A 13,452-nucleotide genomic window follows, 5' to 3' on the forward strand; every position below is an offset into this window, starting at 1 on the left:
ACTTTCGTTAGTTGACCAATTTGCGAGATGAGCAAAAGAAGCTTTTCGAAAAAATCGATATGTACCTGATGTTCTATTTTGATAGATTTCTGCCACTATTTGTATTTGCCTCTTAATCTCTTTCTTTTCGAGTTCTTTTGATCAAAGAGCTTTTCGAAGAGTTTCTATAGTAGCTAATGCTTTAATAGATGTTTGATATATGTTAGAACTGAACCCAAGTGGATTTCTTTATTTTGATTGAACTAATGCTGCTAATAAAGAATTGTGTGAACTTTTGTATGAAGGAAGTTTTCAAGTGTAGGGAGGGGAGAATGATGTGATGAGATGAAGTATGCACAAAATATCAAGCTTGGGGATGCCCCTTCACCCCAAGAAATATCCAAGAGGTACAAGCATCAAACCTTGGGGATGCCCAAGGCATCTCCTCTTCATCTACAAAGCAACATGTCATCTTTCTATGCGCTATATTTTTATTGATTCATACGCTATATGTTGTTCTTGGAGCATCTTTATTTTTTGTTTTTAGTTTTGTATTGTTTTGTTTTCTGTAGAATATGGTTGGATCCCGGCATATTTGTTTTGGAGAGAGACACGCTCCGTTTTAATTGCATAGAACGCTCTAGTTTTCGTTGTTATTGTTCTGCGCGTGTTCTAGTTTTCCAGTACTGCGTTTAGCTCTTGTTCTTTCATTCGAATTTTGTTCAGAGCTCGTTAGTAATCTTTATTTATGTATGATTAGCTCTCTGGTCCATATTGTTTTTCATCTCTGAGAGCTATTTCAAATAAGTTGATTGGTGTTGGAGACGAGTAAAATGTTTCATGCTCATAGTGATGCAAAAGGAAGCTTGTCTAGACTGTGGCATAAACTTTGGCATGCCATGTTGGATGTTATTCTTGTCATATGCTTAGTATTTATTGTTGTAGCATGACTTGTCTCAAATAGCTGAGAGTGCATAATGTGCTATTGAAAGAATCATGTGTTGTTTCCATCATAAAAGCATAATATTATGGTATTCTCCTTTGATGCTTTATTGGGTTGACTTGGCGCACGCTTATACCATGTTATGACTATAACCAGTCAACTAAAGCCTCTATGATCATTTAGTTTTTGACTTGTAATATCACTTTATGCTTTGATTGATAATGTTTTGTCGCTATGCATGATTATGGCCATTATTGCTCTCTTAGTTGGTCGCTCCCAATCCTTTGCTAGCTTTCGCCTGTACTGAGTATGAACTCTACTCGTGCATCCAACCACCATTAACCAAAGTTTTCCAATTGTGTCCACCATATCAACCTACTAGCATTATTTCTATTCCAAGTAAATTCATCATGCTTTTATTTATCTTCCAAATTAAATTTTGGCATGAGAAAATTAGTCAGTAAAGCTCTCACGAACTTGATGGCACATTTACTTTCTTGCACTTAATAAACTTGATCATTGTGACTATTATTGATGATCCTTTGTTTGAGTTACTTCTCATGATATAACATAGTTGCTAAGTTCTATTGTTAGAATTATATCTATCATGCCTATGTTTAGAGTACTTTGATCCCAGCTTACAATGCTTTACAATAACTTGATCAAGATTGTGTTGGCTTCATATCACCTCAAAAATTATTTTGTTATCACTTACCTACTCGAGGATGAGCAGGAGTTAAGCTTGGGGATGCTTGATACGTCTCAAACGTATCTATAATTTTTGATGCTCTATGCTTGTTTTACATCAATTTATATATGTTTTGCTCATACTTCGTTGCACTTTTATACATTTTCTGGCACTAACGTATTAAGAAGATGCCACAGTGCCAGTTCCATGTGTTCTGCTGTTTTGTATTTCAGAAAAGTTGTACAAGAAATATTCTCGGAATTGGACGAAACAAAAGTCTAAGTCAATATTTTTCCGTAACGAAGACAGAGTCCAGAGGGGGGTCGCAGAAAGGCAACAGGGCGGCTAGACCAGCCCTAGGCGCGGCCTGGCCCTGCCCCGCGCCTAGGGGTGGTATGGGCCCCCTGGCCTCCACCGACATCGCCCCTCCGCCTATTTAATCACGATCTCGGGAAAACCCTGAACACCCGAGCCTCCATCCACGAAAAGTTCCGTCGCGGCCGCCATTGTAGACCCTAGCTCAGGAGGGTTCTGAAGCTCTTCCCGGCACCCTGTCGGAGGGGGAAATCATCGCCGGAGGCATCTTCATCGCCATGCCCGCCTCCGAAGTGATGTGTGAGTAGTTCATCACTGGACTATGGATCCATAGCAGTAGCTAGATGGTTATCTTCTCCAATTTGTGCCTCATGTTTAGATCTAGTGAGCTGCCCTACATGATCAAGATCATCCTTATGTAATGCTACATGTTGTGTTTGCTGGGATCCGATGAATATTGTGTACTATGTTGAGATCGATTATATATTCTTGTCATATGTTATTTGTGATCTTGCATGCTCTCCGTTGCTAGTAGATACTCTGGCCAAGTAGATGCTTGTGACTCCAAGAGGGGGTATTTATGCTCGATAGTAGGTTTATGCCTCTAGTTTTCTGGAAGAGTGACAATAACTTCTAAGATTGTAGATGTGTTGTTGCTACTAGGGAGAAAACAATAATGTTTTATCCTAGGGTAATTCTATTGTTTACTTTACACACATTGCTTAACGCGATAATCTGTTGCTTGCAACATAATATTGGAAGGGGTTCGGACGATAACTGGAAGGTGGATTATTAGTCTTAGACGTAGTTGGATTATGGTCTATGTATTATGTTGTAATGCCCAAACGAATCTCATAGTAGTCATCTTGTCATGTATGGTCTTTATTCTATCAATTGCCCAGCTGTAATTTGTTCACCCAGCATGTTATTTATCTTTATGGAGAGACACCTCTAGTGAACTATGGACCCCGGCCCTTTCCTTTACACTGATAAATTCATCTACTGCAATCATGTTCTTTTTACTTACCGTAAGCAATGTTCTCTTTAATTACTGCAAATATCTCCTTCCACTCGATACGCTTAATCCTTTATGTTCAGCAAAACCGGTGAGATTGACAACCTCACTGTAAGTTGGGGCAAAGTATTTTGGTTGTGTTGTGTGCAGGTTCCACGTTGTTGCTGACGCCGGTAGTGCGCCCTGCCACTAGTCAGCTAGCAATACCTTCAGAAGTCACGCATTTCTCCTACTTGTCAATTAAACCTTGGTTTCTTACTGAGGGAAAACTTGCTGTTGTGCTCATGACGTCTTCCTCTTGGGGTTCCCCAACGTGATTGCCAACTTCCACGGTAGCACCATCAATGTGTTGTTGCTACTATGGAGAAAACAATAATGTTTTGTCTAAGGATAATTCAATTGTTTACTTTACACACATTACTTAATGCGATAATCTGTTGCTTGCAACTTAATACTGGAAGGGGTTCGGACGATAACCTGATGGTGGATTATTAGTCATAGACGCAGTTGGATTACAGTCTATGTATTATGTTGTAATGACCAAACAAATCTCATAGTAATCATCTTGTCATGTATGGTCTTTATTCTGTCAATTGCCCAGCTGTAATTTGTTCACCCAGCATGTTATTTATCTTTATGGAGAGACACCTCTAGTGAACTGTGTACCCCGGTCCTTTCTTTGACACTGATGAAATCATCATGTTCTGTTTACTTACTGCAAATACTGTTCTCTTTAAATCCACTGCAAACAAACATCTATTTCCACACTATAGGGTTAATCCTTTGTTTTCAGCAAAACCGGTGAGATTGACAACCTCACTGTAAGTTGGGGCAAAGTATTTTGGTTGTGTTATGTGCAGGTTCCACGTTGTTTCTGACGCCGATAGTGCGCCCTGCCATAAGTCAGCTAGCAACACCTCCAGAAGTCACGCCTTTCTCCTACTGGTCGATTAAACCTTGGTTTCTTACTGAGAGAAAATTTGCTACTGTGCTCATCATACCTTCCTCTTGGGGTTCCCCAACGGTGTGCAATCTATGCTCATCAGTCGGCGATGGCGGCCACGACGGAACTTTTCGTGGATGGTGACTTGGGTATTTAGGTTTTTCCCGATCAGATGAATAAATAGGCGGAAGGGCGAGGTCGGTGGGCGCCCGAGGGGCCCACACCACCCCTAGGCGCGGCCAGGCTGGGCCGCGCCTAGGCCAGGTGTGGCCACCTCCTGGCTCGACTCCGTCTCTCCTCTGGACTCCGTCTTCGTTACAGTAAAATAGGAACTTCGGCTTTTGTTTCGTCCAATTCCAAGAATATTTCCTGTACGACTTTTCTGAAATACAAAACAGCAGAAAACAGGGAACTGACACTGTGACATCTTGTCAATAGGTTAGTTCCATAAAATGCATAAAAGTGCAACGAAGTGTAAACAAAACATATAGAAATTGGTGTAAAACAAGCATGGAGCATCAAAAATTATAGATACGTATACAACGTATCAGGCACCTCCGGCTCCACAAGGACTACTTCGACCGCACCAATCTGGTGTTCCCGGAAAAAATATTCTGACGCCGGTACAGGATGTCAAGGGACCTGTTCATGGTCATTCTACGGGGCGTCAGAGACTACGACCCCTACTTCCAATGCAGGCCCGATGCAATAGTTGTGCTAGGCTTCACCTCCTACCAAAAATGTTCCGCAGTTATTCGCATGCTATCATATGGAATGGCTGCTGATATATTCGATGAGTATTTTCAAATGGGTGAGAGCACCTGCCTTGAGTCCATGTACCGGTTTTTCCGAGCCGTGATTGTCCTGTTCGGACAACATTACTGTAGGGAGCCAACAGTTGAGGATACAAGGCGGCTGTTATCTATCAACGAGTCTAGAGAGTTTTCAGGCATGATTGGCAGCATAGATTGCATGCACTGGGAGTGTAAGAACTGCCAATTTGGATGGCAGTGTCAGTACAACAGCCATGCGGAGGGACGCACTGTCATTCTTGAAGCAATGATATCTCAAGATTTATGGATTTGGTATTCATTCTTTGGCATGGCCGGTTCCAACAATGATATCAATGTGTTGCACCGATCACCGGTTTTCAACAGGTTTATGCAAGGCAAAGCTCCCCGGGTGAGCTACGAGATCAATGGAAATGAATATGACAAGCCATATTATCTTGCTGATGGCATCTACCCTAACTGGGCCACACTGGTGAAGACTGTCCGTAATCCAAACACGGAGAAGACGAAGAGGTTTGCCAAGATGCAAGAAGCTTGCAGGAAAGATGTGGAGCGAGGATTTGGTGTGCTCCAAGATCGGTGGGAAATTGTCCGTCACCTGGCAAAAACATGGTCGCTGAAGACCATGCATGAGGTGATGATATGCTGCGTGATCAGGCACAACATGATCATTGAGAACGAGCGTCCTGATAGGCGAAATGAGCATCAATGGGATTTCCAAGGTGAGCTTGTTGCGTCAATCCCTGGGGCATCATCCTAGCAGGAGTATCTGCATATGAATGTAGAAGTCACTGACGAGAACGTGTCCAGACGCCTACAAACGGATCTGATTGAGCATCAGTGGGCATTGACTGACCATGAAGACAATGCATAAAGGAATACCATCTTATTTTCATGTAGACTTTTAAAAATTTGGATGTAATAACTGAGACTACTTTAAACCTATTTATTTTATTGTTTTAAAACATCCTAATTCATGCAGACGCGCAAATGCGTCGCCCCACTGGAGGCACCCTCAGGCGCAAATGGACGCGCGGATAAAAACGGACATTTCCGTGTCCGCCAAGCGACGGAAACGGACGCGCGTGAACAATTTAGACGTCCGTTTTGCGTCGTCCCGTTGGGTGCCCTAAAGCTGATCAGTAGTTGATTTCTCCCAAGTCCCAAATATGTACGTCGGCTTGAACAACTTTTGTACCCATGTGGAGCGTACACATCGGTTACATGAGGCCGGGTTCGAGGGAAACTTACATCTCGCCCGACCGATTGGAAGGATTCGCCCTCGAATCCACGTGATCCATGGAAACTATCGGGCCATGACAGTCGGCCCAACGGGCTAAAGCAAACATCCCAACGACCTTACTGAATTTGCGAGTGTCATTGTCAGCCAATGCATGGCCCGGATTCCTGATTCGCAAGTGGCACCCGACGCGAAAAAGTCGAAACGTTTACTTGTCATCTGACAGGGAGCCTAATTGCCCAGTCCAAAGGGCATCAGATGATCCCGACACATGCGTGTAAGCTTTCTCGAAAACAAATTGTGCTCGCACAACCATCGATCAGGTACACGTACATGGCAGAGCACGATACAAAAGGAGGTGGCATGCAGGGCAGACGACGGTTGGCATGTCACGCTCAGCTCCTCGGCCAGTCCCATAACGCCATAGCTGTCCAATCCAATCTCACACACAATGCCAAAATAGCTCTGCATTCATTGGCGCGCGGCAATCAGCAGCAGCCCACACTGCACACAGCACCACCCAACGCCACCCGTGACTGCGCGTGCTCGCTTGAAGAAAACGCGCTCTCGTTGATCCTAGGGCTGGCTCCGGTGAAACCCTAGCAGCCACCACCCTCACCCCTCCTTCCGGGCATCTTTCTACCGTCACCGGAGAAAGCCGGTGGACAAAGACCCTCCCGGCTGACTGCGGGTGGCAGGACCTCATATTCGAGCGTGACTGGCAGCGGCGGGGTCTCCTCCTTCTCGCATGGTGCAATCTTCGGCCGGAGCTTCGCGGTGGCCCCGGAATTCTTCGGTGACCTTGGCGATCACTGTGGTCGCAAGGGCGGCGGGACGCATGGTTCAAGGGGTTCGGTATGGCTCAGCTCCTCATCTCCGCGTGGTGCAGGTGGTGGCAGTGCCCGCTAAGATCTCCGCTCGGTTGTTGGAAGCCGGCGGGCAGCGACGTGGGGGCATGTCGATCTGCTTAACAAAGGAAGCTGCCCTTGAGTTCTTCTCACGCCAAGACAGTTTTCTGTTTGAGGTCGGCCCTCATTGATTTGGCCGGTGACGAGTTAAGAAAAGCTTGATCGGTGATCTCCATTGGGCGCCTGCATGTACATTGCTGGATCAGATGTGATTCGATCGAGTGCACCTAGATTGTTTGTCGTGAGGCTTTAGGAGGGAGTCAAGCGGAGCTTCGCTGGCTGTTGCAATCATGGGACATGTCGGTTCCAGATTTTCATGGAGTACACAATGGTGGAGAATGTCAAGGCAGCTAAGGTTGGAGGTATAGTAATGTTGGACCGAGTCTTCGTGACAGTGAGAAGTTTGCTTGGTGTTTCTTGACTTGCAACAGCGACATCCCCAAGCGGGGGCAACATCACAGGAGAAGATCATAGTCTTATCTTTCAGAGTAAAAAAATTCAAGGTCTAGTCTTAATTGCTTGTGTCTAGCAATGTCCTTCATGAAGGCATTGTTTTGAGACGACGAACTTCCTCCAAGTTAAAATCTAAGGTCTTGCTTTATTTGGTTGTGCATGGCAATGAACTTGTTGAAGGCGTTATTTTTGTGAGCACGGACTTTGGGTGTTGTCTTGGAAATTCTTTGTGTTGCAGCTATAAGGTGTTGATCGCCGCATGGAGATCTTTTGTTTTTTTTACCTTTTTTGCATTTGGTTTTGTACTAGAGCTGTGTGCATCTGCAATATCTTAAGGATATTTTGTCGTTGAAAAACCTATACGTACGTGAACCAATACGCCACACCGAAGATGCAATCAAGGAGGCGATTAGGGTTCCCAGCCGCCGTCTTGCCCCAGTTGTGTTGCCTTCGGGCCATGGAGGCGGGGTGGATCTAGGTCCCCATCGGCGGGGGCGCTTAGGTGGCAGCGGCGGCCTCTTCTCATATAGATTCTCCCCGGCTTCAGGCCCATCTCAACGGCGACGTCGAGAAGCTTGTGTGAGTGGTGTGGTTATTGAGAATTTCTTCTAGTTGGGGGTTCTCCGGATCTCCATGGGGCTTTATCGGCGGTTATTCCTTCTTCTTTGTTTTCCGTGACGGATGTGGTCTTCTTGTCCTGTTCAGTGACTTTCCGCTCGCAATCAACAACGTCAGACTGATTCATGGAGGAGCGGCGGCGCATTCAACACGGTGTGGAGGTTGAAGACGAAGGGCATCTTACATATTTCATTGTATTTTCCGTTTTTGTTGGGTGCTTTGTACTTTTAGATGTTTTGTTAATGGCCATGGTTTTATTCAAAAAAAAAAAGAGCTTCTGTTGGCGGTCGGGTCCCAACTGTCGGGCGGCAGATATAAAAAGCGAAGCGAACGGCCTCACCCGCCGCTCCTCTCTGTGCCGTGCTGTGCTGTGTTGTTCCCTACTTCCTCCCTCGCCGAGGCAGTAGGCACTGGCAAAGGACAGCGACACACTCCCCGCCATCCGCTCCACCTTCTGCTCCGTCGCGTGAGTACTTGAGCGCGGCAGAGCATACCAGAGCAGGCACAGGGAGGGCGCGCACGCGACGACGCAGGGAGGCAGTTACGCTGCTCTTCGTGTCCAATTTAATGCGTTGCTGAAAACGGAGCAGTTTCCCTCCAATGGCCTGAGCTCCTGATGCCATTCAATGCCCCCCGCCTATCCCTCCTCTCAATCTTCTTCACCTCCTCGGAAACACACGCTGCTCTAGCCGTGTATCGGAAGATGAATTATCTCCGGAACCGGAGCCTGAAGCGGCTCATGTCCATGGGCCGCCGGAGCAACCCCGACGACGACTGCGGCGTCGTCCTCGCCGACGCCGCCGACTCGCCTCCCCCGCCGCCGCCGGCGACGACCCCGGGCGTGTGCTCCGGGCGCTGGATGGAGCAGCGGACGCTGAGCTACCTCGGGAGCCGGAGCGTGAGGCGGCTCCTCTCGCTCGGCCGCCGGAGCAGCGCCGACGACGACTGCGTCGTCGGCGTCGTCGACGCCGACCCGTTCACGCCGCCGCCGACCAAGCCCACGTGGCGGTGCTTCTCCTACGAGGAGGTGGACCGCGCCACCAATGGCTTCCACCCAGGTACGTTACGTGCGGTAACCGTAACAAACAAAACGCTACTCTGTTTACTACTATTTCGTTTTGGCGTTGGCGTTAACACCTCCGGAATTGACGGGTCGCCCACGCGCGCGCAGACAACGTGGTGGGCCGGGGCGGGTACGGCGAGGTGTACTGCGGGATCCTCGACGACGGCCGCGCCGTGGCCGTCAAGCGGCTGGCGGCGTCGGCGGCCGTGGCGGCGGACGAGAAGAAGGAGAAGGACTTCCTCACGGAGCTCGGCACGGTGGGCCACGTGCGGCACCCCAACGTGTCGTCGCTCCTCGGATGCTGCGTCGACCGCGGCCTCCACCTCGTCTTCGAGTTCTCCACGCGCGGCTCCGTCTCCGCCAATCTCCACGGCATGGCATCCGTTCCATTCCTGCACATGATGCCCTGCTTTTCCCCAGCAGATTGTCTAGCTCAAGGTGAGAATAATGGTGTATTTGCAGACGAGAAGCGGCCGGCGATGAGTTGGCGGCAGCGGCACGGCGTGGCGGTGGGCACGGCGAGGGGGCTCCGGTACCTCCACAAGGGATGCGCGAGGAGGATCATCCACCGGGACATCAAGGCATCCAACATCCTACTCGACGCAGACTACGAGCCACAGGTACGCACGCCATGAACACTCTGCTCCGCCCCAATATGGCTTGTACCATGGCGTCTGACCGGCACATGTCGCTTCCCGCAGATTTCCGACTTCGGGCTCGCCCGGTGGCTGCCGTCGGAGTGGACGCACCATGCCATCGCGCCCATCGAGGGCACCTTCGGGTCAGTCCACCTGCCGCCTTGACTCTTGTCCCACCACTAGGCCAGCACGACTCCGTAACATTCAAGATGATGCTGACGTGGACTAGGCCAGCACGACTCCGTAACATTCAAGATGATGCTGACGTGGACTTTATTATTATGGAAGTTGATTTGTTCTTCGTGGCATACATACAGGTGCCTGGCGCCGGAGTACTTCACGCACGGCATCGTGGACGAGAAGACGGACGTCTTCGCCTTCGGCGTCTTCCTCCTCGAGCTCATCTCCGGCAGGAAGCCCGTCGACGGATCGCACATGAGCCTGCTCGCATGGGTAATTTACCATTAATTACTCTACTTAACTATCAGTAGCAGTAGCACACATGTATTAGTGCGACGTGGCTGAGGTTTCTTTGTTCCGGACACGCGTGTTCCGTTACGTGGCATGTGCAGGCCAAGCCTTACCTGAACGACGGCGTGGTGCAAGGCCTTGTGGACCCGCGCCTCGGCGACGGCTACGACGCCGCCCAGCTGAGGCGGCTCATGTTCGTCGCCTCGCTATGCGCCAGGCCCGCCGCTGCCTGGCGGCCTACCATGACAGAGGTACGCAACAGTTGGGGCACAGCAACTGATTTGTTTCTTCTTCCTCTGCACTTGCTGTCCCATCTTGTCCAAATTACTAAATTAGGGACACTGCAAAATATCGCACAGTTTAGAGCAACAACCTGTACCAGACCGTAGTATAATTAGCTACATGTAAACTCTTCATTGCACGTAATTACACCCCTACACTACACTGCACTGCGGTGCTTTGCTTTGTTTCTCAAGATAAAACAAGAAATGCAGCATAATTCTTGTACCAACAAAGTATAGCCTTTAATTTGCCGACATCACTACTAAATAACGCACGTAGCTTTCCGCAGTTGGTGCCCTAATTGCTCTAGTCTACACCCAACACTGCAAGTCTGCAACCGTCTAGCTTTCGACTGTTTGGTCTGACAGAGGGTAGCCACATTTGCGCCATAACCATTCCATGGGCCACCAAAGAAATCTGCAGCCATCACCACAAGTGCAGTGTTCCTATTTGGTGGCCTAAAATTGAAACATTGCTAGTTCAGGCAACTGAAACTTCTCACCATCCACTGCAACCGGCAACAACTACAAGCTTCTCCAAGTTAGATTGCCAATCAACCAGACAAAGCTTATATCTGAAGAGTTTCTTACAAGGCAGTACGGTCTAGACGGTAGGTTCACCAGCTCCATCATACCACCTAATGGCATGGACAAATCACAACAGAAAAAAAGAAATACCGGCACTGGATGAATAATTGCATAAACTGCCTGAAGGATCTAGTCTAAATTAAGAGGCGCCCGTTGTATTATCGGAAGTCGTCTTAATTATCAGGTTTCTCTACCTAGAGGAGGCAATAGTCAAGCCATGCCGATCTGCAAGTCACCATTTCTTTATGATGTCTGGTGCTAGGTAGCTATCCCGCTCAACTATAATTCTCCTATCTGAACTTATTATTTATGTTAAACAACAATCTGTATATGCTTCGTCGAATGGGATAGCAACAAGAGAGAATACAATCAGAATGGCACTAGCTTGTTTCCATCCATATACGGTCTGTGCCTGTCGTAGTTGTGGTAGCATTTCTGTCAGGGTCGTCCACTTGTCTCCTGCATACAGGTTGTTAAATACCGCCACGTCTGCGTTCGCCGTCAGTTGTGACAGCGCGCCTTCGGTGTTTTAGTTTAGCGCAGCTCGCAAAGACGCATATGCCTACCATCTGGCGAGTAACAGCACACCAAACCTGATCGCGTCTCGCTTGTCTTCGTCTTGCCGCTCTCTTCGACTAGGATTCCACGCTGAAGCCATCAGCTTGTGTACCACCATAGCCACCATGAAAGGTAGCCTGAACAAAGGAATTAATACTTGGAATTGACCTAAGCTGAAAAGCGTTTCACCAAACACGGCCTCAAAAGAGGCAGCTCTCTCTGTTGTCCTTTCAACCTGCTGGGCCTCTAGCTGCTCAACTTATTATAGAAGCTACAAGGAAAACCTGTTTAGCATTGAAACTCTTGCTGTGAGGAATTAGGTGAGTGTGTGGAGATCAGGACAAGCGGCAAAGCGATCTGGCTATTATACTCAACTTTGGAAGACGACAATGGCAGAGCGATCTGGCTATTATACTGAGCTTTGGAAGAAGACAATGCCTCTGCTTGACCACATCCCAACTCCCAAGAATGGCCGGTTTCTTGGTAATATTACAAGGCATAGGATGCTTTGTTGCTTCTACTAGCATTCTACTGACTCACGGGAACCCCGAGCATGGCCAAGGGGAGGTTGGGGACATTTGACAGCTCGAGAACACAAATCTTGGGGCAAGCCAACAAAACATGCCACCCCGCAAATGGGCATATACAAGACCCGGTCTGCTCTAACCGAAGTCCAATCATGAATTAGTTTATCGGTGATGCGTTGCACCACTGGCACTTAAACTATATCACTCGGCAGATACTCTCGTTAGACCGCACGACTCCCCAAACGCTTTAGGGATCCAGTTTGAGAAAAGTTCAGATTGCACGTACAGTATGTGATAACTTAGTCGCCATTTTGAATTTCGAGAAACTGCTTCTAAATTTTGTACTTCAACTGACTTGGTGTTTCGCATGGGTAATCTATGTGCAGGTGCTGGAGCTGCTGGAGTCGGGCGAGATATCGCAGGAACGATGGCAGATGCCCGAGGAGGCGGTGGAGGACGAGTTCTGGGATTTCGACGATCTCACCGACTTCGAGGACGACGACGATGACTACGACGGTGAATCTGATTCCCCCTCGATACCCTCGTCAGCGTGCAGCATCCACGCCAATGATTAGGCCCCCCGAAATCGTTTTGCAGCTGTCAGTAGATCAAGTGTCCATTTGTTTTTTTCTTTTTTGCCTTAGTCTCTTAGAGGTGATATGGTCCTTGAGATTATGTTAGTGTACATAAACAAGAAACAACTAGCAGCAACAAGTTAAGAGTAGGGATTCGATCAGGCCCGTGGCTTCCATTATTTCCCGTGCCTCCATCTGCACGCAATGCAAGATCAGGATCTCCCTCCGTAAACCCCTGCTAACCACACTATCGTTTTGTCTGGTCCATCTGAGAGTGACGGATGATCTTGCTGTCAGTGCTATTTGGCAACTTGATATGGCAGGCGCCAGGCAGGACGGGGCTTGTTCTCCAACCGACCTGAACGGCTGGGCTGTTGTTGGTTTAGGGCTCTCTGTGGGTGGATCTGGGGTTTAAAGCGAAAATAGTGCTGCTGATTGGTTGTTAGCTAGCAAATTAAGCAACCACATGCGGGAGACAGGCAGTTAGATTCGGTTAGCTGAAGACTCACTCCAGTGCAGCTGGTGGACGGGCAGAGTTCAGATAGGAAGGCTCAAACCGCCGTGCCAGGTGCCAACCAAACCAACCATAGCCAGGGACATTCAGAGGCCAAATTCTTGCTGTGAAAACGGCTGCATAGAAATCTTATGTACTTGATACGAATGGATGCGTAGAGAAGCCATTGCCAGCGACCTGTCTGTAGCCGTGGACTGCACTACAGTTGCATTGCATCGCGGAGGCTCGACGGCCACTCGTTCATCGTCGTCAGATCTGCCTAGATCTGCCCACGCAACATAACCCCATTTTTAGGACTGTAGCGACACCATCCATCGACGAATGAGAGAAAGCTAATTTCTGAA

The 13,452-nt window shown here is 48.2% G+C and overlaps 1 protein-coding gene across 1 annotated transcript; it reads left to right on the plus strand.

Annotated features, from left to right (window-relative positions):
- The first annotated feature begins 8,244 nt into the window (after positions 1-8,244).
- LOC127336851 (probable receptor-like serine/threonine-protein kinase At5g57670) lies at positions 8,245-12,826 on the plus strand. Its single transcript, XM_051363718.2, has 7 exons — positions 8,245-8,951; positions 9,065-9,328; positions 9,419-9,576; positions 9,658-9,737; positions 9,912-10,047; positions 10,167-10,316; positions 12,406-12,826. Exons 1-7 carry the CDS (start codon positions 8,510-8,512, stop codon positions 12,592-12,594), a joined length of 1,419 nt encoding a protein of 472 aa, XP_051219678.1. The 5' UTR covers positions 8,245-8,509; the 3' UTR covers positions 12,595-12,826.
- Positions 12,827-13,452: the final 626 nt, after the last annotated feature.

The sequence above is a fragment of the Lolium perenne genome, chromosome 2 (genome assembly GCF_019359855.2).
Source record: "Lolium perenne isolate Kyuss_39 chromosome 2, Kyuss_2.0, whole genome shotgun sequence".
NCBI lineage: Eukaryota > Viridiplantae > Streptophyta > Magnoliopsida > Poales > Poaceae > Lolium > Lolium perenne.

Excerpts from the sequence above, each read along its gene's own strand:
- LOC127336851 (XM_051363718.2), top strand. The coding sequence starts at position 8,510 with ATGCCATTCAATGCCCCCCGCCTATCCCTCCTCTCAATCTTCTTCACC. Across the intron at positions 8,952-9,064 it reads CACCAATGGCTTCCACCCAG|ACAACGTGGTGGGCCGGGGC; the intron begins GTACGTTACGTG and ends ACGCGCGCGCAG. Across the intron at positions 10,048-10,166 it reads ACATGAGCCTGCTCGCATGG|GCCAAGCCTTACCTGAACGA; the intron begins GTAATTTACCAT and ends TGGCATGTGCAG.